This window comes from Somniosus microcephalus, chromosome 25, assembly GCF_052327205.1.
Source record: "Somniosus microcephalus isolate GS21.2 chromosome 25, FLI_Smic_1.0, whole genome shotgun sequence".
NCBI lineage: Eukaryota > Metazoa > Chordata > Chondrichthyes > Squaliformes > Somniosidae > Somniosus > Somniosus microcephalus.
This window is the reverse complement of record NC_141011.1, coordinates 30,674,506-30,702,198: the sequence shown is the minus strand read 5'-3', so window position 1 is coordinate 30,702,198 and position 27,693 is coordinate 30,674,506. Positions and strand designations below refer to the sequence as shown.

Below are 27,693 nucleotides of genomic sequence, written 5' to 3'. Positions count from 1 at the left end.
TGGCCAGATTGCATTTGTCTTGCTATTTGTGGACAGGACATACCTGGGCAGTTTTCCACATTGTTGGATAGATGCCAGTGTTGTAGCTGTACTGGAACAGCTTGGCGAGAGGCGCGGCTAGTTCTGGAGCACAAGTCTTCAGCACGACAGCCGGGATGTTGTCGGGGCCCATAGCCTTTGCTGTATCCAGTGCGCTCAGCCGTTTCTTGATATCACGTGGAGTGAATCGAATTGACTGAAGACTGGCTTCTGTGATGGTGGGGACCTCAGGAGGAGGCCGATATGGATCATCCACTTGGCATTTCTGGCTGAAGATGGTTGCAAACACTTCAGCTTTGTCTTTTGCACTCACGTGCTGGGCTCCACCATCATTGAGGATTGAGGATGGGGATATCCATGGAGTCTCCTCCTCCCGTTAGTTGTTTAATGGTCCACCACCATTCACGACTGGATGTGGCAGGACTGCAGAGCTTTGATCTGATCCATTGATTGTGGGATCACTTAGCCCTGTCTATAGCATGCTGCTTCCGGTTTTTAGCATGCATGTAATCCTGTGTTGCAGCTTCCCCAGGTTGGCACCTCATTTTTAGGTATGCCTGGTGCTGCTCCTGGCATGCTCTTCTACACTCCTTATTGAACCAGGGCTGGTCCCCTGGCTTGATGGTAATGGTAGAGTGAGGGATATGCTGGGCCATGAGGTTACAGATTGTGGTGGAATACAATTCTGCTGCTGCTGATGGCCCACAGTGCCTCATGGATGCCCAGTTTTGAGCTCTTAGATCTGTTCTGAATCTATCCCATTTAGCATAGCGATAGTGCCACACAACACGATGGAGGGTGTCCTCAGTGTGAAGACGGGACTTCGTCTCCACAATGACTGTGGGGTGGTCACTGCTACCAATGCTGTCATGGACAGATACATCTGCGACAGGTAGATTGGTGAGGACGAGGTCAAGTAGGTTTTTCCTTTGTGTTGGTTCATTCACCACCTCTTGCAGGCCCAGACTCGCAGCTATGTTCTTTAGGACTTGGCCAGTAGTGGTGCTACCGAGCCATTCTTGGTGATGGACATTGAAGTACCCCACCCAGAGTACATTCTGTGCCCTTGCTACTCTCAGTGCTTCTTCCAAGTGGAGGAGTACTGATTAATCAGCTGAGGGAGGGCAGTAGTTGGTAATCAGCAGGAGGTTTCCTTGCCCATGCTTGACCTGAAGCCATGAGACTTCATGGGTTCCGGAGTCAATGTTGAGGACTCCTAGGGCCACTCCTTCCCGACTGTATACCACTGTGCCGCCACCCCTGGTGGGACAGGACATACCCAGGGATGGTGATGGAGGAGTTTGGGACATTGGCTGAAAGGTATGATTCTGTGAGTATGACTATGCCAGGCTATTGCTTGACTAGTCTTTGGGCAGCTCTCCCAATTTTGGCACAAGTCCCCAGATGTTGGTGAGGAGGACTTTGCAGGGCCGACTGGGCTGGGTGTGCCGTTGTTGTGTCCGTAGCCGGTGCCGAGGTCGATGCCGGGTGGTCCATCGGGTTTTATTCTTATTGTTTTTTGTAGCGGTTTTTTACAACTGAGTGGCTTGCTAGGCCATTTCAGAGTCAACCACATTGCTGTGGGTCTGGAGTCACATATAGGCCAGACCAGCTAAGGGTGGTAGATTTCCTTCCCTAAAGGGACATTAGTACAACAATCTGATAGTTTCACGGTTACCATTACTGATACTAGCTTTTTATTGCAGATTTATTTAATTAACTGAATTTAAATTCCCCAGCTGCCGTGGTGGGATTTTGAACTGATGTCTCGGGATCATTAGTCCAGGCCTCTGGATTACTAGTCCAGTAACATAATCACTATGCTACCATTCCCACTAATGTTTCCTACATCACAACAGTGACTTCATTGGGCTGTAAAAGCACTTTGGGTCGTCCTGAGGTTGTGAAAGGCGCTATATAAATGCAAGTCTTTCTTTTTCATTGATCAAATATTGAAAAAATAATATTTAAATTAATTCCAAATTAACTCTATTTTCTTCATATTTATTGAGCTTTTGTTTAAATCTATAGAAGAAAATAATCAAAATGGACAGAATTCAATGGGATCATTGAACCCGACAGGCAGATCCCAACATCTGTTATAGAAGCAGTAGAACAAGGAACAAGGAATTATCGTCAGCGGCAAGAAGAATGAGGATTAATAAGAATGTGTGACAAAGGATGAATTAGAGGCTGTGGTGGAGCTGTAATCTGGGCCAGAATGATGTACTGAGGTCTAATAGTTACACCAGCTGCCAGTGGGAGACAGGAAGCAGGTTAGTTGCCTCCTGAATGTCTGCATCAGCTCCACACTTGCCCCTCCTCCTGAATCATAATTCCCTCACTATAATCCATATCAATGAACAAATGACCTGCTCTCAATGTGCTCTGCAGTTATTGCATTTAAAAATCCATCCTCTGATTGATGGGGATGATGCAAAACTAGGGCCAGAATCCAAACACTTAACATACTGAGCAGCAGAAAACACTCATCACTCTCCACAAACTCCAGGGTGTTGCGCAGCTCTCTGCGGGAAGTGAGAACTGGATATCCACTCCCAGTGGGGCCTTTTACTAGATAGAAACATACATAGTGAGACTCTCAGAGGCTCAGTGGGTAAGTATACCGCTCCGTGTGGTACCAAACCAACCAACAACTCAAACTCTGGAGAGAACAGAAGAGGGGTGTGAAGACAGCAGTTTTGATGTGGGGGTCAATCTGGAGGATAGGGACAGGTTGATATTGTTGGCAAGTATGGGACTGAGGAACAGAATTGGGAGGTCCGGAGCTGGGATAGGAGGGAGGTCAAGGATAATAGGTTTCATATGTACATTTAGTGGCATCAGGGTGGCCAGATGGGGAAGAAACTATTGAATAAGTGGGAGTGTAGGGGCTCGAATAGCATGAGTGTGGAGGAGGGCTGGGAAAGGGAGGGTGAGGTGAAGGAGGGGGTCAGAAGAGAAAGAGACAACACTGTAGATGTCCTTGATGTTGGACATGGAACAGTTCATGAGCTCCTCACAAGTGGTGCCTGCAGTAACAATGGGAAGTGATTGTTGGAGGGGACAGCTTGTGGTGAACAGGAGCTTGGAGCTTTCCTGCTCTCTGGGATGATCCAGACTAGTTCAGGGGCTTGGTTTTGGAAAAGGAACAAGGGCAAAGCTTAAGGTGGTCACACTATATTTGCCAATGTCGGTCACTTGTGCACCATGTGCTCAAGCTATGAGATGCTGATTTGAGGTCATGAAGATTCCTGTTCAATGTTGAGATGATGAGGTGCTACACACTATGGGGCGACGAGTGCATATTATTGGCTAATTTGATCTTGCCGTGTGACACTGTGCAATTTCCTGCTATGGCACGTCTGATTTTTTTATGCCATAACTTATTTCTAATTGTGTCTGCTATGTGATGGAAAATTGTTTTCTCTCTCAGTTTCTATGTCTGCCCAGCTAGTTTCTGCTGCTCACTTGCTCGCAGGGATATTATCGACAGAAGAATGCATTATTCATGTAAACTGCAGCCTGGAAAGTAATTCAGCGTTACAATTTTGTTTATTTTCTAAGTTCATTCCAACAAACAAGTGTAACTATCCCCATCTGCAGAAGGAAAGCTGTTCCGTCCATTACATTTGCTTCACTGGAAAAACATTCCGTTTCCCTCCAGTGGTGACATCATTCAGCAAAAAGGGGACTTGTCAGCAAAAAGGGGACTTGACGTCAAACTATCAGCTTCCTTACAAAATAAGATTTCTTAGGAAGATGACAAGCCCTGCTCCATTTTCAGATCTCTCTCTCAAATCTATCTGCCCTCGCTTTTCCGCCTTGCCTTTGCCTCAATAGAAGATGGTCCATGACTGATGTAACTTGTTACTCTTAGGCAGTCCCTCGGAACCGAGGATGACTTGCTTCCACATTAAAAATGAGTTTGCAGGTGACTGATGAGTCCAATGCGGGACCTACAGTCTCTGTCACAGGTGGGGCAGACAGTGGTTGAAGGGGCGGGTGGGTGGGGTGCTTGGGTTGACGTGTGCTCCTTGCGCTGCCTGCGCTTGGCTTCCGCTTGCTCCCGGCGAAGAGACTCGAGGTGTTCGGCGCCTTCCCGGATGCTTCTCCTCCACTTTGTGTGGTCTTGGGTCAGGGATTCCCAGGTGTCGGTGGGGATGTTACACTTTTTCAAGGAGGCTTTGAGGGTGTCCTTGAAATGTTTCCTCTGCCCACCTGGGGCTCTCTTGTTGTGCCGGAGCTCCGAGTAGAGCGCTTGTTACAGTGACACATTCACAGGTCATAACTAGGGAGGCATTAGGTTCAATCTACCAAGAATGCAACAACTACATCATTAAAAGCATCACAATAGAGGGAGGGAGGAACATTCATTTGATATGCAGGCTTTCTAATATTAGAGCAAAGAACCATGTTTTATTAAATATCAGTCATCAAGTGACCTCAGGCAGAATAATTGACCCATCCTGCAGTATTCTAAACTTTCCATTGGAATGTGAATAGCGACTTAAAGGATATAGATAAGCTTCACAAAGAGCTTTGTGACAATAAGTGGACAATATTAAAGTTCTGCAGGGATCAAACCAAGTTCAGCACCTGACCTTTGCCTTTTTTCCAAATATAATGTTACAAATCATTAGCTTAAGTCCTGATTTAATAGCAAACTACTACAGATGCTGGAAATCTGAAATGACAACAGAAAATGCTGGAAACACTCAGCAGGTAGGCTGATGAAGGGTCACAGATCTGAAACGTTAACTCTGTTTTTCTCTCGCCGTGGATGCTGCCTGACCTGCTGAGTGTTTCCAGCATTTTCTGTTGTTATTTATTTATCCTGATTTGATGTGTTTACACTCTAACACTTGTCTTCTCACACACACTCAAAATCACAAGTTCAGTTTGGCTCATTCTTGTTCATCCATCCAGGAAAAACCCTACCCCTTCCCGCAACCCCTCCCATCACAGCATCTAACTGTTTATAAATGATTCCGGATGTTTTTGCCTGCACGACCCTACCCAGACGTCCATCCATATGTTGGTCACTCTGTATTTGAAAGATTCCCTGACATCAGTCTTAAATTTGTCTTTTGCTAGGTTGAACCTGTGTCCATTGGCTGGCTGTCACGATTTAGCTCGAAGTACTGTTTCAGATTTGTCTTTCCTAGCCCTTTTAATATTTTAAATAACTCCTAATGAAGTTGACATGAATCAGTCATTCATGAAAGAAAGACTTATGAAATAATACTGAGCAGCCTATGGATGGCGCTGTCCAGGGAGAGTGTAAGTACTCAGGCACGGGCCCAGCTTGCGCAGGACATTCTTAACAGGAACTAGTGAAGGACACAACTAGACCGCCATGTTGTAAAACAGTTGATTAAAGCTTTGTTTAATGCTTAGACCAAGTGCCTAGTAGTTTTCTTATGTCAGAAGTCCCCTCTGTTAAGCTGTTTAGGTTGGGAAGAAAGGCTTTGGTTATAGAGAGAGAGAGAGACAAGAAAAACTGGGACTAAAACAGAGAAGGTTAAAAGCAGATCTGATAGAGGTGTCAGCATTGTGAGGGATTTGATAAGGCCAATAGGGACAAACTCTTTCCAGTGGTTAGTGAGTGAGTAACTAGAGGTATAATTCACAAAAGCATGAAATTTAGGAGATTTATTTGGCAACGGGTTGTTAGGATATGGAATGCCCTACCAGAAACATCAATGGAAGCAGAATCCATAATAGTTTTTTAATAGGAAGAGGACTAATCTTTGAAAAATAAAAATTCTAAAGGGTATGGGGAAATGGGACTAAGTGGTAAGATCTTTCAGAGCATCAGGTCAGGCACAACGGGCCAAATGGGCTCCTTCTGCACTGTCATGTTCTCTAGTTCTGTATGAGTTGTATTTTAACTAGATTTTTCATGGGACCAGTTTAACAAACCCAGGAATTTCACTCTGGAATTGCTGCCAGCTGTGCCTGACCCACACATAGGGAGTCGGTGGCCTTTGCACCCTGCTGAACCACCTCTGGTAATCCATTCTTTCCGTATAACTCAGAGGCTGGGTATTCTGCAGCGAGTGTCTTACCTCCTGACTCCCTAAAGCCTTTCTACCATCTACAAGGCATAAGTAAGGAGTGTGATGGAATACTCTCCATTTGCCTGGATGAGTGCAGCTCCAACAACACTCAGAAGCTCGACACCATTCAGGACAAAGCAGCCCGTTTGATTGGCACCCCATTAAACATTCATTCCCTCCACCACCGGTGTACCGTGGCTGCAGTGTGTACCATCTACAAGATGCACTGCAGCAACTCGCCAAGGCTTCTTCGGCAGCATCTCCCAAACCCGCGACCTCTTCCACCTAGAAGGACAAGGGCAGCAGGCGCATGGGAACACCACCCCCTCCAAGTTCCTCTCCAAGTGATACACCATCCTGACTTAGAAGTATATCGCCGATCCTTCATCGTCTCTGGGTCAAAATCCTGGAACTCCCTACCTAACAGCACTGTGGGAGTATCTTCACCACACGGACTGCAGTGGTTCAAGAAGGTGGCTCACCACCACCTTCTCAAGGGCAGCTAGGGATGGGCAATAAATGCTGGCCTTGCCAGCGACGCCCACATCCCATGAACGAATATTTAAAAAAGTACTTTGACAGTAGGGAATAGGAATCAGTCTTCACTGAACTAGCACCTACACCGCTCCACCCCTGGTCTCCTCTGTGACTGGGTGACCAGAACTGGACACAGTACTCAAGGTGCAGCCTGACCAGAGCACAGTACCAGTTGGTTATGAATCCCTCTAACTTGTAGTCTCCTATCCGGCTATATAATTCAGCATTCCATTGGTTTCATTGATTGCTGCTCCCCAGTGATTGGCTATGCTAAGTGCCAAGTCCCTCGATCTCTTTCAACTTCACCATTAGCTAATTTCACACCATGTGTATGTGTTTATATACATCACTTTTTTTCTTCCTTTTACTAATCCATATTGAATTTTATTTGCCCCTTTATGAATATTAACTCATTTTGTAAGTCCCCAGCCGCCTCCTCAGAGGCAACCCCGCCCCCCACCCGTTTGTATCTGCCGCAAATCTGACCATGGAGCTTCTGAATACAAGCGTTAATGTAAATGAGAAACACTCCGATCAACCATCAGTTACCGGGGGAATACATCACAAAAACTGTACTGTCCTGTAGCTAAACGTGTTTTTTTTTAATGATTTCGCTGACAATTGTGACATTAATTAGCGGTTACAACCTTGAGGGTTTCTGGGGTAGCTGGGCCGTGGGATTATGAGTTAGACCGGGTCGGGTCAGGGAAGCAGACAGTCTGAGTGCAGTTATTGGAAATCTGGAGCACATACCGCGTATTATTACAAGAAAAAGTCTCGTCAATAATCGTTTTTAAGCCAATTTCAGTCTTTTTAAAAAATTAGTAATTTTAAGGACTTTTTGCCCGTTTCGGTCTCCGCAGGGAATAAATCGTCTCTTAATCAAGGACAATGGAAAAATAATTCCAGTTGGAATGACTTTTTTAAATGATTTCACAGCTGGAGGCTAGAAAGCTGATACTGGAGTTAATTGTGTTGTAACAACAGGGATCGCTGTGAGTTTAAAAGTCCCAATGTGATCGTTTAGAAGATGTGGAGATCGATGTTGTGACTTCTGTTTGCAACTGGGATTGAGTCAATTCCCGAAGATCTCGACACATGTCCCCGGCCTCCACTGTGAGATAGACAAAGGGGGTCACGGTCAAACAAGGGGCGGGGGGTTACTGAATTATTGAAACATGTTTCATAACATCGGAAGCTAGAAACATATCTTCGGATATTAGAAACGCTTTCTCGTCTGATTACTGGTGTCGCTGCTACAAGTGTTGGGGGTGAGGATCACATCTCACACTTTCCTCCTAACCCCCACACCTCTGCTCGGCGACATGTTCTGCCCAATACTTCATTCCACGTTCTTTTGTTTTCTGCTTTCCCACTTCTGATCGGCTTGTTCTGCGCGCAGTGTTACAGGGGATCTCTGCCTCCTCTTCCCCCAGTGGTTAACCTGCTGTCGGGGAAAGTAGGTGCATCAACGTGGAAACAGGACCGTTTGCACAAACACCTTCTACACACGGTGAAGGGTCCTGTGTCAACCCACTGGAAAGTGAGTGGAGTTCTGGGGTGTTTAAACGACCAGTCTTTAACCTGAATCAGGGATCGGGCTGACGGTTTCTATAGACTCACCGGGGACTTTTAGTAAATACGAGTGAAAAGGGTTCAGGAGGTTCCTCGGGGTTTGGTTCAGATTTGCTTTACGGTTTTGCCGGACTGACAGAATAAAAGGAGATATTCCACACATGAGACTGCCCCCTCCCCGAACAAAAGCCCCGTCTCAGACTCCACCCTTGCTTGACAGTCACCCCTTTATCGCACAGTTTGTGGAGGGCAAGGAGATATTTGGGAAGTGACTTAATCCCAGCTGTAAACAGGAGCAACAGCATCAGTTACCACAGCTGAACTATTAGACTGAGATTGTTAAACTCGTAATGAACACCTCCAGCACGCTTCTTTCCCGCAGTGTTTCTCTCGCTGTTACTCTATATCTGCCAATACTCTCTCATTCTCTCTCACACACACATTTTGCTGTCTCTCTCCCCCTCTCTGTCCAACTCTCTGGTGTTCGTCTTGCTCTATATCTACTCAGTCTCTGTGTCTGTCACTCTATTTTCTCTCTCTCACTATCTCTTTCTGCTCTCTCTCTCTTTCTCCGTCTTTAGTGTCTCTGTCCCATTCTTTCCTGTCTAATTCTCATTCATCCCTGGTCGCCCGCAGGACAGTCACCCAGTTGCAGGATGAGCGCTGCCCACACCGCCCGTCCTCTCTAACCTTGTCTCTCCAGCCTCAGGGTGACTGTCCAGAAATGCGAAATGACGGGGGACGGTCTGACAGGTTGTCCGCCCCGAGACCCTCTCAGGCTCAACGTTAAAACAACCAACAGACTGATCCCGGATACAAAGCGCATACAGTAAATGTTTGGGTTTTATTTCCCACGACCGGTCAATAATACAGGGACATTTTCCGCACTCAAATATCCGAAATCAAACTTTAAAAAAACTGAGAACAAATGTTGATCCGGACAGCAGATAAACGGTTTCTAACTCGATTGTTTGTGCTTCTTGGGTTGGCTGCACTCTCCGGCCAGTCACCGCTCCAAAGACCGTCCGACTCCGAGAGAGGGGATTCAGAATGAAGTCGATAAGCGGCCGATATTACAGGGAGGAGGCGGCACCGGGCACCAGTGTTCAGTGTCCAGCCAAACTCCAACTCCAACTGGATCCGCCTGTGGCCCCTTTTCCTTATCCCCTCCCAATAGTCTGAGTAAGTGGGGCAGGGGGGGGGGGGGCGGTGCTCGGACTATACGACCAGGCAGTGCAGTCAATCCCTCCTGGGAACAAACAGGAATATTCGGCCAGGGGAGGCGGCTTGCTGCTCCCTCTCTCCTCCCCCTCACTCCCCAACTCCAGGACCAGGGGAGGGGGGTTCAATCTCATTGCCAGGATCCTTTGAGCCTGATCCCAGATGCTCTTCTCCTCCTCCTCCCTCCTTGCTGTTTTATGTGGTCACTCTGTGGTCATCGTGTCCCCGCTTGGAGGAGGACCTGGGCAAGGCGGGGTGCATGATGTTCTCGGTTATGTAGGCCACCAGCAGGCAGATGATCACCAGCATCACGCAGATACAGCCCCCCACGGCCGTCATGGCGATGACAACGTCCTGCATGCCGGCGGGCTGGGCTCGGAATTGCAGGCAGTCCTGGTCGGCTGGGCGGCGGTCGGAGTACAGGGTGTGCAGGCAGATACGGTAGTCCACGCTGTCGTGGACGTTGGCCAGCAGGTAGTCCCGGCAGCCCGACCCCAGCTGCACGCTGTCGCACTGGAAGCTGGTGTAGAGGCCGCTCCAGCTGCAATTGAGCCGAAAGCCCCGCAGCTGCCGCAGGCTGGGCGGCCGCCACTGCAGCAAGACGCTGCTGTTCGCTAGCACGTTGGCCACCAGCGAGCGGCCCGAGCGGTAAACCCGGCAGCCGGCGGCCCCGCAGCTGAAGCCGCTGTCCGTGGTCCTGAAACAGATCCGCCCGGCGCCCCGGCCGTTCAGCAGCACCTTGTAAACGCAGCTCTGGTCCGGACCGCTCCTCGCCTCCTCCTCCTCCGGCTCGGAGCCGGCTTGCGGAGCCCCAGGTCCCGCTCTCCCTGCCGCCTCTTCCTCCTCCTCCTCGCTCCCGTCCCTGGCCGTCCCAGGGCGGCTGGAATTCCAGGCGCCGCCGCTCACCTTCTCCAGCCGGGACTGGCACAACAAGAGAGGCAGCAGCAGCAGAGGCAGCCGCATTCTGGCTAAGTGTCGGCTCCAGGAATGTTTCCCCTCGCCCCTCTCACATCCTCGGAGCCAGCTCCAGGCTCCGCCACAATCCCCTGGAGCCGCCGCTTCTCCTGTCGCTGGCGCTGGGCTCAGGTGGTGGTGGAGGCAGCCTCTCCGAGTGATGTCACTGGCTTGACTTTCAGTCCATCTTGTGTCCTTGGGGCTGAGAAGAGCCAAGAGCAAGCCGGCGCCCACAAAGGGTGGGCTCAACTCCCGCAATACAAGGAGCTCGCAGACCCTAGCACTCACGTTTAACCCCCACTGTCACCCAGCTTCGTGCCTGTGAGCTCCGCGCGGTTGATGTTTCCTGCGATTATTTCCCGAATTACAGAAGCACCGCGTTGTACCCAGATCCCCGGAATGTTGCAATCATACAATGTTTACACCATAATGCAATGGAATTTGAAGGTGGCTGTAGTTCCTAGAACACAACAACTCCTTTCCAAACACTCTACCAATTAGACAGTGTCTGCACTGGATTGCCAGCCCGTTATCAGGTTCAGTCGCACGGAAATAAAGATGATCAAGTACACAGCTGTTGCCTTAATGATTGGAAATCAGTGTCTGGGCTGGATCAATTCCCAGGTCCCACAGGTGACATCCAATGCCACTGCCACTACCCTGCCCTGTCCCATCCCATCCCACCCGACCGCACCACCCATTGCCACTGCCCCGTCCCGTTACTCCGGTCCCACTGCACCATCACCTCCCACTGCACTGCACCACCCAGTGCCACCACCCCACTGCCCCACCCTACCCCGTCTCACTGCCCCGCCTGCTGCCATCGCACTGCCCCACCCTACCTCACTGCCCCACCCAGTGCCATCGCCCTGCCCCACCCTACCCCGTCCCACTGCCCCGCCTGGTGCCATTGTCCCATCCTACCCTATCTCACCGCCCCATCCTACCCCATCTCACTGCCCTGCCCCATCCTACCCTGTCTCACTGTCCCGCCCGGTGCCATAGCCCCGCCCGGTACCACTGCCCCACCCTACCCCGTCTTGCCTGGTGCCACTGCCCCACCCTACCCCGTTTCACTGTCCCGCCCGGTGCCACTGTCCCACCCTACCCTACCCCATCTCACTGCCCCACCCCACCCCACCCCATCTCACTGCCCCACCCCACCCTACCCCATCGCACTGCCCCACCCCACCCCACCGCCCCACTCCACCCTACCCCATCCCACTGCCCCACCCCACCCTACCCCATCTCACTGCCCCACCCCACTGCCCCACCCCACCCCACTGCCCCACCCCACTGCCCCACCCTACCCCATCTCACTGCCCCACCCCACCCCACCCCACCTCACTGCCCTGCCTGGTGCCACTGCCCCATCCTACCCCGTCTCACTGTCCCGCCCAATGCCACTGCCCCACCTTACCCCGTCCCACTGCCCCGCCCGGTGCCACTGCCCCACCCTACCCCATCTCACTGCTCCGCCCGGTGCCACCACCCCACCCTACCCCATCCCACTGCCCCACCAGATACCCACACAAACAATTCACTCGACAGTGATCGGGCCATTTTGGGTGATTTTTTCTCCTCTTTATCTCAGCAATGCTGACGCCAATTACAGGCCCAATTAATGTCCTGACTGAGATCAGAAAAAAGACTTCTTACACAGATCCCAAACCATGTACTATAGAGACAGAATATATGCCAAGCAACAGCTGTTTTACAAAAAAAGTTCACTCACAGCCCTGGGCACTCATTTTAACAGTAATTAGGCTTTTCTTTCCATATCGATGACGTCACTGACCTACATTTCTCTCACACAGAGACCAATATATACAGAGAAAGAGAGACACCTACAGACATATACGTATGTACATCTAGAAAGATACACACACACACACACACACACACACACACAGACAGACATATACATAGAGATACACACTCCAGATGCAGTCCGGCCAATAACTTACATGTATATATGTGTGTTTGTATCTATGTGTAGAATTATTTGTTTCTCTGTGCATGTGCGTTTATATATCAGTGTGTGTGTATCTATGTTTATGAGTGCGCATGTATGAATTTTTCTGTGTATACGTTCTGAAATCTTTGCAGGATTTGGCCATTTATTGTACACTGTTACATAAAACCACTGTATTGTACTGACTATTACAGCTTCTCTGACTTCTCAGTTGATTTGGTTTCAAACCAATTTTTGATTTTCGAGTAGCTCTCGCTCATGCTCGTTAGAAATTCATTCATGCACATAGCAGCTAATGGCGATTCCAATTTCTTTTTTTATACAGAATTCTTGAATTATTTCAATGGTCAACATCTAGAGTCTGTCCTGATACAATCTCCTGACTCTACAAATCTCGATATTACACGCATCAATATTCCAAAGCTCAGTATTACAAATGCCAATATGACAAACCTCAATATTCCAAACCCAGATATTACAATCCAAGGTGCTACAAATCTCACTATTACAAACTCTAATATTAGAAACATCTTCTAAAAACAGACTTGTCCTATCAGCTTTCCTCATTTGTGCAACCTACAGAGTTTCAATTTCTCAAATGAGAGCCACTACATGTCTGATATTTTGCCCTGAATTACACTCAGCAGAAAATATTATCCTTCTACATAGAACAATTTTCTTCTATCCTCTTCTGAAGGTGCTGACTCCTTGTGTCAACCATGGCAGAACATCACAGATGATCCTGGTCCTGTCCTTAGCTGATGTTCACACCTGTGTCATTTACAGTAGGATTCATTGGACATGATCAGGAGTGGGAACTCTAAGGGCTGGATTTTCCAAGCCCTGAGGAGGCGGGCCAGCCGGTAAAATCGGAGAAAGTGGGGGCGGATGGCAAACCCGCCCCCATCCCGCCTCCGTGCCCTTTTGCCAGGAGGTGGGAGGATGTGCAGCTTCGGGTCCCGACTCCTGGAGGCGGGAAAGGCATTTAATCCTTTTAACTGCCTGTTAACGGCCAGGTAGTTAACAGGCAGAACAAATGATTAGTGCCATATTACCTTCACAGGTGAAGGCTTCCTGACCTCGGAGAACCCCGCCAGGTTGGAGGAGATGTGGAGGAGGTCTGCGGTGGTCGGAGGCACCTGGAAGTAAGGTGTAGAGGTGAGTGATGGGTGCAAGTGTGGAGTGGTAAGTATGTAAGGTAAGTGATAAGTTTAAAAAAGTGTTCACTTACCTTGTTTTCTTTCTACAGCCTTTAGCCACTCTGGATGGGGAGAGCCGACATTCTCCTTGTCAATTTCACATAATGGCTGTTGGATCCTCCGATCCTAGACATGTGAAATTTATAAAGTTGAACAGTTTGATGGGTCCTCACCACAAAGTCTCATCAAACTAAAGAGAATGGCAGTTTTGACAGCTTCACAGAGCTGTCAAATGCTGTCATTTCTTCTTTCAAGATGTCTTGACAGATAGCACGTCTGACGTTGACTTCCTCCATAATTGGCCTGCTGAGCCTGCAGGGTGGGCTTAACAAGCTCAATCAGGGGAAAATCCCTCTGATTGGTCAGGCGAGGATGGTGGCAAGACATTGACATGACAAGCAGCAGTCCTGCCTCCAACTCACCTCTCGTCACAAAATCCAGCCCTAAATGATTTTCCAGCTGTCTAATGGAGAAGCACAGAAGCCAATTGTACTACTCAATTGCTGCCCCATGTGAGATGCGTTAACACAGACTGGGGATCAAACCTGGGATCTTCCTGGTTTAGCACTGCATCAGATGATTTATTTATCCACTGAGCCACTGGGAGTGTTCAGCATATTGGAAGTAAAAACAGGACCAGGTGTAGCCATGGGTGGGATAAAACTTGCCAAGGGAGAACTGAAAGAGACCTAGGAGTGTTTGCTCCTCATTGATGATGATGTATAATCAGTGTGATGCAGCAATACAGAAGCTGAATAGGATACTGGGTTATATTACCAAATCAGGGAGTTCAAATCCCAAAAGGTAATGCTGAAGCTGGGCAGGGACCTGGTCAGGCTGGACCTGGAGTACAGAGTATAGAACATACAAAATAGGAGCAGGAGTAGGCCATTCAGCCCTTTGAGCCTGCTCCGTCATTCTATAAGATCATGGTGGATCTTCTAACTCATCTCCACCTTCCTGCACTATCCCCATAACCCTTGATTCCCTTAATATCCAAAAATCTATCGATCTCTGTCTTCAATATATTCAATGACTGAGCATCCACAGCTCTCTGGGGTAGAGAATTCCAAAGATTCACAACCCTTTGAGTGAAGAAATTTCTCATCTCAGTCCTAAATGGCCGACCTCCTATTCTGAGACTGTGACCATGGGAAGCCTGCACCTGGAGTACTGGGTACAGCTGTGGGAATCCTGCACCTGGAGTACTGGGTACAGCTGTGGGAAGCCTGCACCTGGAGTACTGGGTACAGCTCTGGGAATCCTGCACCTGGAGTACTGGGTACAGCTCTGGGAATCCTGCACCTGGAGTACTGGGTACAGCTGTGGGAATCCTGCACCTGGAGTACTGGGTACAGCTGTGGGAAACCTGCACCTGGAGTACTGGGTACAGCTGTGGGAAGCCTGCACCTGGAGTACTGGATACAGCTGTGGGAATCCTGCACCTGGAGTACTGGATACAGCTGTGGGAAGCCTGCACCTGGAGTACTGGGTACAGCTGTGGGAATCCTGCACCTGGAGTACTGGGTACAGCTGTGGGAAACCTGCACCTGGAGTACTGGGTACAGCTGTGGGAATCCTGCACCTGGAGTACTGGATACAGCTGTGGGAAGCCTGCACCTGGAGTACTGGGTACAGCTGTGGGAAGCATGCACCTGGAGTACTGGGTACAGCTGTGGGAAGCCTGCACCTGGAGTACTGGGTACAGCTGTGGGAATCCTGCACCTGGAGTACTGGGTACAGCTGTGGGAAGCCTGCACCTGGAGTACTGGGTACAGCTCTGGGAATCCTGCACCTGGAGTACTGGGTACAGCTGTGGGAAGCCTGCACCTGGAGTACTGGGTACAGCTGTGGGAAGCCTGCACCTGGAGTACTGGATACAGCTGTGGGAAGCCTGCACCTGGAGTACTGGGTACAGCTGTGGGAAGCCTGCACCTGGAGTACTGGGTACAGCTGTGGGAAGCCTGCACCTGGAGTACTGGATACAGCTGTGGGAAGCCTGCACCTGGAGTACTGGGTACAGCTGTGGGAAGCCTGCACCTGGAGTACTGGATACAGCTGTGGGAAGCCTGCACCTGGAGTACTGGGTACAGCTGTGGGAAGCCTGCACCTGGAGTACTGGATACAGCTGTGGGAAGCCTGCACCTGGAGTACTGGGTACAGCTGTGGGAAGCCTGCACCTGGAGTACTGGATACAGCTGTGGGAAGCCTGCACCTGGAGTACTGGATACAGCTGTGGGAAGCCTGCACCTGGAGTACTGGGTACAGCTGTGGGAAGCCTGCACCTGGAGTACTGGGTACAGCTGTGGGAAGCCTGCACCTGGAGTACTGGATACAGCTGTGGGAAGCCTGCACCTGGAGTACTGGATACAGCTGTGGGAAGCCTGCACCTGGAGTACTGGATACAGCTGTGGGAATCCTGCACCTGGAGTACTGGGTACAGCTGTGGGAAACCTGCACCTGGAGTACTGGGTACAGCTGTGGGAATCCTGCACCTGGAGTACTGGGTACAGCTGTGGGAATCCTGCACCTGGAGTACTGGGTACAGCTGTGGGAATCCTGCACCTGGAGTACTGGGTACAGCTCTGGGAAACCTGCACCTGGAGTACTGGATACAGCTGTGGGAAGCCTGCACCTGGAGTACTGGGTACAGCTGTGGGAAGCCTGCACCTGGAGTACTGGGTACAGCTGTGGGAATCCTGCACCTGGAGTACTGGGTACAGCTGTGGGAATCCTGCACCTGGAGTACTGGATACAGCTCTGGGAAGCCTGCACCTGGAGTACTGGGTACAGCTGTGGGAAGCCTGCACCTGGAGTACTGGGTACAGCTCTGGGAATCCTGCACCTGGAGTACTGGGTACAGCTGTGGGAAACCTGCACCTGGAGTACTGGATACAGCTCTGGGAATCCTGCACCTGGAGTACTGGATACAGCTGTGGGAAGCCTGCACCTGGAGTACTGGGTACAGCTGTGGGAAGCCTGCACCTGGAGTACTGGGTACAGCTGTGGGAAGCCTGCACCTGGAGTACTGGATACAGCTGTGGGAAGCCTGCACCTGGAGTACTGGGTACAGCTGTGGGAAGCCTGCACCTGGAGTACTGGGTACAGCTGTGGGAAGCCTGCACCTGGAGTACTGGATACAGCTGTGGGAAGCCTGCACCTGGAGTACTGGGTACAGCTGTGGGAAGCCTGCACCTGGAGTACTGGATACAGCTGTGGGAAGCCTGCACCTGGAGTACTGGATACAGCTGTGGGAAGCCTGCACCTGGAGTACTGGGTACAGCTGTGGGAAGCCTGCACCTGGAGTACTGGATACAGCTGTGGGAAGCCTGCACCTGGAGTACTGGGTACAGCTGTGGGAAGCCTGCACCTGGAGTACTGGGTACAGCTGTGGGAAACCTGCACCTGGAGTACTGGGTACAGCTGTGGGAAGCCTGCACCTGGAGTACTGGGTACAGCTGTGGGAAGCCTGCACCTGGAGTACTGGGTACAGCTGTGGGAAACCTGCACCTGGAGTACTGGGTACAGCTGTGGGAAGCCTGCACCTGGAGTACTGGGTACAGCTGTGGGAAGCCTGCACCTGGAGTACTGGATACAGCTGTGGGAAGCCTGCACCTGGAGTACTGGATACAGCTGTGGGAAGCCTGCACCTGGAGTACTGGGTACAGCTGTGGGAAGCCTGCACCTGGAGTACTGGGTACAGCTGTGGGAAGCCTGCACCTGGAGTACTGGGTACAGCTGTGGGAAGCCTGCACCTGGAGTACTGGATACAGCTGTGGGAAGCCTGCACCTGGAGTACTGGATACAGCTGTGGGAAGCCTGCACCTGGAGTACTGGATACAGCTGTGGGAATCCTGCACCTGGAGTACTGGATACAGCTCTGGGAATCCTGCACCTGGAGTACTGGGTACAGCTGTGGGAAGCCTGCACCTGGAGTACTGGGTACAGCTGTGGGAATCCTGCACCTGGAGTACTGGATACAGCTGTGGGAAGCCTGCACCTGGAGTACTGGATACAGCTGTGGGAAGCCTGCACCTGGAGTACTGGGTACAGCTGTGGGAAGCCTGCACCTGGAGTACTGGGTACAGCTGTGGGAAGCCTGCACCTGGAGTACTGGATACAGCTGTGGGAATCCTGCACCTGGAGTACTGGGTACAGCTGTGGGAAACCTGCACCTGGAGTACTGGGTACAGCTGTGGGAAGCCTGCACCTGGAGTACTGGGTACAGCTGTGGGAAGCCTGCACCTGGAGTACTGGATACAGCTGTGGGAAGCCTGCACCTGGAGTACTGGATACAGCTGTGGGAATCCTGCACCTGGAGTACTGGGTACAGCTGTGGGAAGCCTGCACCTGGAGTACTGGGTACAGCTGTGGGAAACCTGCACCTGGAGTACTGGGTACAGCTGTGGGAAGCCTGCACCTGGAGTACTGGATACAGCTGTGGGAATCCTGCACCTGGAGTACTGGGTACAGCTGTGGGAATCCTGCACCTGGAGTACTGGGTACAGCTCTGGGAATCCTGCACCTGGAGTACTGGGTACAGCTCTGGGAAACCTGCACCTGGAGTACTGGGTACAGCTGTGGGAATCCTGCACCTGGAGTACTGGGTACAGCTGTGGGAATCCTGCACCTGGAGTACTGGGTACAGCTGTGGGAAACCTGCACCTGGAGTACTGGGTACAGCTGTGGGAATCCTGCACCTGGAGTACTGGGTACAGCTGTGGGAAGCCTGCACCTGGAGTACTGGATACAGCTGTGGGAAGCCTGCACCTGGAGTACTGGGTACAGCTGTGGGAAGCCTGCACCTGGAGTACTGGGTACAGCTGTGGGAAGCCTGCACCTGGAGTACTGGGTACAGCTGTGGGAATCCTGCACCTGGAGTACTGGATACAGCTGTGGGAAGCCTGCACCTGGAGTACTGGGTACAGCTCTGGGAAGCCTGCACCTGGAGTACTGGATACAGCTGTGGGAAACCTGCACCTGGAGTACTGGGTACAGCTCTGGGAAACCTGCACCTGGAGTACTGGGTACAGCTCTGGGAATCCTGCACCTGGAGTACTGGGTACAGCTCTGGGAAACCTGCACCTGGAGTACTGGGTACAGCTGTGGGAATCCTGCACCTGGAGTACTGGGTACAGCTGTGGGAAGCCTGCACCTGGAGTACTGGGTACAGCTGTGGGAATCCTGCACCTGGAGTACTGGGTACAGCTGTGGGAAGCCTGCACCTGGAGTACTGGGTACAGCTGTGGGAATCCTGCACCTGGAGTACTGGGTACAGCTGTGGGAAGCCTGCACCTGGAGTACTGGGTACAGCTGTGGGAAGCCTGCACCTGGAGTACTGGGTACAGCTGTGGGAAGCCTGCACCTGGAGTACTGGATACAGCTGTGGGAAACCTGCACCTGGAGTACTGGGTACAGCTCTGGGAATCCTGCACCTGGAGTACTGGGTACAGCTGTGGGAATCCTGCACCTGGAGTACTGGGTACAGCTGTGGGAATCCTGCACCTGGAGAACTGGATACAGCTCTGGGAAACCTGCACCTGGAGTACTGGGTACAGCTGTGGTTGCTGTGTCACAAGGGGGCTACTCAGATCCTATAGAAGCATGGTACAGGAGAACAATGAGGCTGATCCCTGGGGTCAGATGGATCAGCAATGAGGAATGACTAGATAAACTGGGGCTCTTCAACCAAAAAGAAACATTGCAGATGGGACTTTCTAGAGGTATATATGCCACTTCATGGGATAGGGAAAGTAAATCCAACACAATACTTTCAGATACATCAGGATAGCAGAACAGGAGGGCACAGGGTCAGGGTTCAGGAAGGACAAGTTTAGGACAGACACCAGGAAGTATTTACACAGAGGTTGCTTAAACAGCTGGAAAAGATTAGCAGGAAAGGTGATTTAGATCAGGACACTGGACCCATTCAACAAACAGCTGGATGTTGTCATGGGGAGGTGGTCAGGGTTATTGTGGGAGAATAAGATCGAATGGACTAAAGAGCCTTTGCTCATCCAAACCAACCTTGTGATCTAGTGAAGTAGAACAGATTTCTTTAAAAAGATGTTTAGTGAGGTTATCAGTTTATGACTTCATGACATAATGAAGGCAAACTTCCATGTTACACATGCCAATGTTACAGACCACAATTTGGAAACCTCAATATTACAAACCTGGATATTACAAATTACAGACATCAATATTACAAACCCAGTACTAGAAACCTCAGTATTACAAATGCCAGTATTTCAGATCTCAATATTACAAACCCGGAGAATACAATCCCCTGATACTACAAACCCCGATAGAAACAACTGAAAAAGCACACGTCCCACTGGTCCTGGCCGACCTTCTGTGTATTGCTGCTTACAGTCTGTCTCCAATCAAACTCTCAGGACCAGAAGAAAGCTCTCAAGATGGGAACTTGTACGCCCCTGCCAGAGAATCGGAATTGTTTTGAGAGGGCTTTGTGGTCGACATACCAAGTACATCTGAAACAACTCAGAGTTTAGTAAATGCCCAAAACGTCCCACTCCCCCAGCACTTTTTAAACCAGGCTCAACACCGCACTGGAAATTAAATATAAAATGCACCCTGTGGGAGAATGCCATTCACTGGGTCTCCCCCCCCCCCCGCCCCCCTAAAGTTAGGACACAACTCTAGAGACATAACATCACTGTGAAGCAGAAACTTATAAGTGCATCATAAGTCGCTGTGAATTAACAATAAAAAAAACTGCTGAACGAGTTTGTAATAAGGCAGCTGGAATGCAGTGAGACAATTTAATGAGAACAATATTTTTTTTCATAATTTAAACCCAAGTTGGTTCAAGTCATTCTGTATAACGCTTGATGCAGGGGCCTGCACAGTCCTGTCAGTTTAAAACCCTGGCATTTAATGATCGGCTGAATAATAAACATCGCATTTATCACAACAAAGCTGCCAGCGATACTCCAGCTGATACAACAGAACCGGTGAAAACTCAAACTGTTGTGACAGACAAACTCAACCAAGCGCGGTGCTGAGAATTCAGCTTGTGTGGCAGATTTTTTTTTTAAAAAAGCAAAACACTGCGGATGCTGGAAATCTGAAATAAAAATAGAAAACGCTGGAAAACACTCAGCAGGTCAGGCAGCCTCTGTGGAGAGAGAAACAGAGTTAAAAGTTTCAGGTCGCTGGCCTTTCATCAGAGCCCCTCCCTTCTGAAAGATGCATCTGATGGAAAAGGGACAGAATGAGTTGAACCAGGCCCTGGCCTGACTGAAGCTGAGCTAAGCTTCTGGTGGAGACTGGCTTCGGAATGTAACGATATTAAACTGGGTTTACAAAATGTTCAGGGGGCGGGGGATCTCTGGGACCTGAATCCGGAGCCAAATGAAGCAATAATTGCAACAAGAGTACAAGGTATTACTTACATTGTGGCAAGTGGAGACTCCCAGTCGCCACATTCCATAAATGGTCTTCAGCAGCAGGTTCCTGTGCATTAAGACAGTCGGAGCTGAGCGACACAGGCCCGCTCCACACAAGGACCACCTGTGTTAGTGTTTCTCAAGGTTCAGTGCCCCGACTCTCCATTGGACATCATCCCGGGGCTGACTGCCAAATAAACCCGCTCGTTTGAGTCGGGCTAGTTTCAGGTCTCCCCAACAACACACTCTCCTGCGGGAAAACTAACCCATCCTCTTCCCCTGGCCGCTAATTCCACATTCTAACCATTTTCTGCAGAAAGATTTTTTTCTAACCACCCTTTAATTATATTAAATTTGTGCCCTCTTGCTACCTTCCTGTCGACCATTGAAAACGATCACTATTTACCGATCAAGGAGCCTTAGTAAAACTGAAGTCAATGGGAATCAGGAGGAAAACTCGCCACTGGCTGGAGTCATACCTAGCACAAAGGAAGATGGTTGTGGCAGTTGGAGGTCAATCATCACAGCCCCAGGACATCGCTGCAGGAGTTCCTCAGAGCAGTGTCCTAAGCCCAACCATCTTCAGCTGCTTCATCAATGACCTTCCCTCCAACATAAGGTCAGAAACAGGGATGTTCGCTGATGACTGCAGTGTTCAGCGCCATTCACAACTCCTCAGATAATGAAGCAGTCCATGCCCGCATGCAACAAGACCTGGACGACGTTCAGGCTTGGGCTGGTAAGTGGCAGGTAACATACATGCCACAGAAGTGGCAGGCAATGACTATCTCCAACAAACGAGAGTCTAACCACCTCCCCATGACATTCAATGGCATTACCATCACCGAATCCCCCACCATCAACATCCTGGGGGTCACCATTGACCAGAAACTTAACTGGACCAGCCGCATAAATATTGTGGTAACAAGAGCAGGTCAGAGGCTGGGTATTCTGCGGCGAATGTCTCACCTCCTGACTCCCTAAACCCTTTCCACCATCTACAAGGCACAAGTAAGGAGTGTGATGGAATACTCTCCACTTGTCTGGATGAGTGCAGCTCCAACAACACTCAAGAAGCTCGACACCATCCAGGACAAAGCAGCCGGCTTGATTGGCACCCCATCCATCACCTTAAACATTCACTCCCTCCACCACCGGCGTACCATGGCTGCAGTGTGCACCATCTATAAGATACACTGCAGCAACTCGCCAAGGCTTCTTCGGCAGCACCTCCCAAACCCACGACCTCTTCCACCTAGGACAAGGGCAGCAGGCGCATGAGAACACCGCCACCTCCAAGTCACACACCATCCTGACTTAGAAGTATACCGCCGATCCTTCATCATCGCTGGGTCAAAATCCTGGAACACCCTCCCTAACAGCACTGTGGGAGTGAGTATCTTCACGACACCGACTGCAGCAGTTCAAGAAGGTGGCTCACCACCATCTTCTCAAGGGCAATTAGGGATGGGCAATAAATGCTGGCCTTGCCAACGACGCCCACATCCCATAAAACTAATAAAAAATCCCCCAAAAATCCTTTTAACAACTTTCATATAATCTTGAAAAACTCAATCAGGTGACCACTTAACTTTCATCACTCAAGGGGAAAAAAGCTCCAACTTCTCAAATCTATCCTCATAATTCCACCCCTCATTCCTGGTGACATCCTAGTGAATCAATGCTGATCTTTTCCAATGTTTTATATTCTCCTTATTAAATGGTGCCCAAAACTGTGCAGAATACTGTACTTCAATTGCGGCCCATGGTCTTGTGCCACTTTCACATATCCTCCTTGTTGTTGTGTTCAGTGGCTCTAGATAGAAAAGCAAGAATTTAATTTGCCTTTTTTAGTGGCCGTATCTATTTGTGCTGCAACTTTTAATGACCTCTGTATCTGCACACCAAGCTGGTTCTGTACTCCATTTAAAATCTTACAATTTACGGTGTGTGTCCATACCCCATTCATACTTGAAAATGTACTTTACATATTTTGATATCTACTACCCATCATTCTGGTATTATCAATGACCTTTTGCAGTCTTTCACAATCCACCACAATTTTTTTTACTATACCTCCAATTCAGCAAATTTCTTTATTGTTCTCTCAATTCTTAAATGCAGTTCAGTTATATTTTTAGTAATGAAGAGCCATGCCAACACAGACCCCGGTGCAATACCACTCATCCTACCCTTCCAGTCTGAGAAACCTCTTTTTACCCTTTGCTTTCTAGCCATCCTTCTATCCATGTGGCCACATTCCCCTTATGTTCATTTGCTATTACCCTTGCCACAAGTCTCTTCTGTGGAACCTTATCCAATGCTTTTTTGAAAATCCATATAAACCACATCCACTGCATTACCTTTTCCTATCCTCTCTACAGAATTCTTTGAAGGTACAAGAAAGTTGGTCAAGTAGGCCCTGATTAACTCATGTTTCTCTAATTATAGACTCTAGTAGTTTACTAACAACTGAAATAAGAAAACCTGGCCGATAATCTCCTGGCTTTTTTGAAGATGGGCATCACATAATACTGTCCTCCAATCCTCAGGCATAAATTTTCCTTTCCTCTGCTTTCTTCCCTTAGGATTCTCAGATGTAAACCATCAGGTCCCAATGATTTGTCTACCTTAAGTTTCAGTAACTTCTTTAGCACCTTCTCTTGGAATAATAATCTCCACTAACTGTTCTAGACCAACTTCTGTTGATTCTACAATCCCAATTTCCATTTTCTCTGTGAAAACTGAGGCAACGTTCTTATTTAGCATCTCTGCCATTCCATCAATCTTCACCACAAGCTTGCCTACCTCAACTATTCTCTTAATACTTATGTCCTATAGAAAACCCTTTTGAAATTGGCCATTCTGTATTTTTGCTATTTTTTTTCCTCATAACCCCCCTCTTAGCCTTTCTAATTTTCCTTCTGGTTGCACTGGCTTTGAGATCCTTGTCCAGGGAAGAAGAGAAATGTATTTTATTAAGTGGGGATGTATTGGTTAGATAATAACTCACTTATAATCACACACACACACTAAGTGCCAACATACTGTACACTGGCATCAGTGACATTTTATTTCAAGTGTAAAAAAATCTCAATATTTGGACTTTGTGCACAGAAATTACAGAGCATAAAATGTCTGAGACTATAAACACTGGTGTTGAAGGATCTGCAAAATCTTGTTACTGTGAGACAGTGTCTGCTGCACAAGGGCTGCAGAAGGCACCTAGTTTTGGCCACAAAATTTGGATTTTGAGCAGAACGATGTGTACCGTGTGTCTGACACACACACACGATATAGAGTGCAACGTGTTTCGCATTATTGGGCTTATACTTGCTCTAGTGTCACAGCTACTGGCCAAGATCTGGGAATTTGATGCATTTAAAATTTTTCCGTTTCCAACATTACTGAGGAACAAAGAACTATCAAAATATTTCAGTTAGGTCTCCACTATAAAAACGGGATCAATCACTGCCTCATTTAATCTCCAGAGATGGGCAAATGCACCCATCTGCACCAAGAGGTTCGACAAGATCTCCTGCTCCTGTCCAGCCCCTGGACCCCACAGTCCAGCTCCACCAGCTGATTATGTGACAGTCTCCTGCCAGATGTGAACTGGAATAATGGGAGAAAGTGGTGAGTTTGTGCTGCTGGTCCGGCTCAGGAATGAGTTAGAAACCACTAGGCAGTTGCAGAGGGGTTCTACGGTTATTGTTTAAATTAAGAAACGCAGATGGCGGTCAAGGGGTCTCTCAGTAGCAGAGACGGCGATGTAAAAGAACCACCAGCAATTAGATGACACTAAGCTCGAGTTGAAAAGCATGTAGATTGTATAAGGAAGGGAAGACTGAGGGAAGTGAGGAGGCCCATCGTTTTGATATCCTGGTAAAACATGAGCTTGAGTCTGTGCATACGCAATGATATTTACTGTCAACAATATTCTAAAAAGGAAAAGAACAAATTCTGCAGGTTAAAAGGCTCGTTTTGCATTGTTGTACCACAGACTCTGTGGGATCGATCCTTCTGCACAGATTCCATGGGATTAATTGCACAGAAATGTGGAAGTCACATGATTTTTTTCTGGCAATGATATCGTAAAAATAATCCAATATGTAATTTGCTGGGTTGTAGAGAAATGGACAGTCAACATACTATACAGTCATTACTTTAATGTCCTCATTACTTCACTGAACTGTCTGTTTATTTGTCCTTTCTAGTTCACTCAAGGTAGCGACCATTAATAAGACAGCATTCAGATGCCCTTTGACCAATAAGTCTCTGAAACTGATTATTCACTACATTTCATCACCCTTTGGACAAATAATTTGATTAGGCAAAGCCAAACCTCTCCCCTCATCAATAGTTCCATCAAATTCCATCATTAGACAAAGTCGTTGTGGTCAGGGTGTCTGTAAGGAGATTAAATGCAGTTTGGGAAAAATTTAAGTTTAGATATCAAAGGTCTGCCTCAGTCCTTAAAAAAAAAAAATCCGTAGAGACATGATCCCACTCCCATCAACAGCTTCATTCTTCAATTCATCTCTCCAACTCCTCACTTTTGGAACAAGAAACCGCCCGGGTTCACACCAATGAATTCTGCCCCTGTCTGGATTCAGTAATTTTCTTCCTTATTGCCTTCATCGTCTGGCATTCCAGCATCATCTTCATTGACGTCTTGGTGAATGAGGTCAGGATCTTCACGGTCCTCGTCCATCTCCCCTCCATTGTCCTCCTATCCCAAGAAGCACACAACATAAAATGGAACAAATGCAAGAAGAAGGGTGCCACCCCAAGCCCATCCAACAACAGCACTATAAAAGTCAAAACCTGTATAAAGTGCGGAGCTCTGTACAGCTGCTGCTCTTCTCATGGATTGCGTACTTTACACACAGTGCCTCTGATATTCAGACACTTCCGCTGTGAATTTCACTCCTGCCCATGTCACATCACCATGTCACACCAGCCCACAAAGATCACGGCAGCCTTTAAAATCATGAAATTAACCATGGGACCACATAAGTTTACAATACAGGAGGAGACCATTCATCTCATTGTGTCCGTGACAACTCTTTGTTAAAGCAATCCAAAACTAATCCAATTACCCTATGCTCGCCCCACACTCCTGTATCTTGCTCTGCTGCAAATACTTACCCACTTTTGCCTTAAAATATGTAATGGCCTCTACCTCAACTACAGCATAGCAAAACATTCCAGGCTCCCAAATGCTCTCTGCATAAAGACATTTCTCCTAGCCTCTTTTTCTGACCATTTTAAAATGATGGCCCCTCGTCAATGACTGACTTTCCTTATTCAGGTTATTACAATTCTTCTTAATTTTACAAAGCTTAATTGAATTTATTCCTAGCTTTCTATTCTCCAGTGAAAATAGTCCCAATTATCTCAAGTCTCTCTTACAACTATAGTTTATCATCCCGGATATTATCCTGTTGAATTTAAAACTGTATGCCTTCTAACTGCACTCACACGTTCAGAGAATTATGTATGTGAACTCCTAGGCTTCAGTTTATCCACACCCTTCAGTGTCTTTCGACTGAGTGTATACTCCAATTCCTTAGTTTTCTTTCCAAAATATATCACCTCAGACTTCTCCATATTAAGCTACCACCTGTCTTGCCCATTCTGCCAACCTGTCTATGGCCTTGTGAAGTCTTTTACAGTCCTTGCTGTTTGTTAAATCCCCTCACCTTGTGTCATTATAAATTTTCAATATTGTATTCCCCATGCTTAAATCCAAATGACCTATATGCAGGGAACAAAAGTGGTCCCAGCACTGTCGCTGGGTGTACACCACCTTCAACCCTTCTTCATTCTGAGCAGCACTCATTAACCAGAATCTTCTGTTTCCCATCAGTCAGCCACGTTATCCACACTGTTGTGTTTGCTCATACCATACACATACATTTTAGTAATAAACCTCCTAGGAGTTACTTTATCAAATGCCTTATGCCAATCAATATACTTCACATCTACTGCATCCCTTTATCTACCAATTGGTAATGTCTTCAAAAAACTATTAAAGTTGTCAAACATGATTTACCTTTAATAAATCTGTGCTGGCTGTCCTTGATTATCCCATGTGTTTTTAAAGGTTCACTAATTTAATCTTGAAATTAAGCGTTTGCCCAGAACTGATGTTATACCAACAGGTCCGCAATTACCCAGTTTACCCAGCTCTCTATTCTTGAACAGGGGTTTTATATTGACTACCCTCCAGTCTGCTGGCACATTTTGAATGTCTAAGGAGGAATTAATTAACTGGTCAAGGTCTCTGCATTCTTCTTGGACTTCCTTCAACAGCCTAGCTGCACGCCATCAAGGCCTGATAATTTATCTTTGAGTTCTGCTAAATTTTTTTTCAGAACCAGTTTCTTTTCTACAGTTATTGCTAACAATTGCCCTCCTCAGCACGCCTCCATTCTCACTCCCGCCATCATTTGTAAAAACTGGTGCAAAATATTTAAGATGGTCACCATATCTTCATCCTCCACAACTAGATCTCCCTCCTCATCACTGAGCGGCCCTCCTCATCCCTGAGTGGCCCTATGCGCTCAAACTATACTTTTACTTTTTATAGGCTTATAAAGGCCCCACTATTTCCTTTTATATAATCTGTTAGCCTTTTCTCATACTCCCTTCTAATCTCCTTTTTTCATCTCTCGACCACACTTTCTATATTCCTCATCATTTTCGTTAGTAAT

The 27,693-nt window shown here is 48.3% G+C and overlaps 2 protein-coding genes across 8 annotated transcripts in view; both read right to left on the bottom strand.

Moving 5' to 3' along the window:
* Nucleotides 1–9,038: 9,038 nt before the first annotated feature.
* Nucleotides 9,039–10,673, bottom strand: fndc10 (fibronectin type III domain containing 10). The gene has a single exon (XM_085967575.1). It carries the CDS (start codon nucleotides 10,395–10,397, stop codon nucleotides 9,630–9,632), a length of 768 nt encoding a protein of 255 aa, XP_085823701.1. The 5' UTR covers nucleotides 10,398–10,673; the 3' UTR covers nucleotides 9,039–9,629.
* Nucleotides 10,674–24,011: 13,338 nt separating this feature from the next.
* LOC147100617 (uncharacterized) overlaps nucleotides 24,012–27,693 on the bottom strand; it is a 76,722-nt gene continuing 73,040 nt past the window's right edge. For all 7 annotated transcript variants that reach the window (XM_085967075.1, XM_085967072.1, XM_085967069.1 and 4 more), the window contains one exon: nucleotides 24,012–25,706. In XM_085967075.1, coding sequence (XP_085823201.1) covers nucleotides 25,587–25,706 — 120 coding nt within the window. In that variant the 3' untranslated portion in view covers nucleotides 24,012–25,586. The remainder of the gene's footprint in view (nucleotides 25,707–27,693) is intronic.

Coding starts and splice junctions, on each gene's coding strand:
- fndc10 (XM_085967575.1), bottom strand. CDS start 10,397: ATGCGGCTGCCTCTGCTGCTGCTGCCTCTCTTGTTGTGCCAGTCCCGG.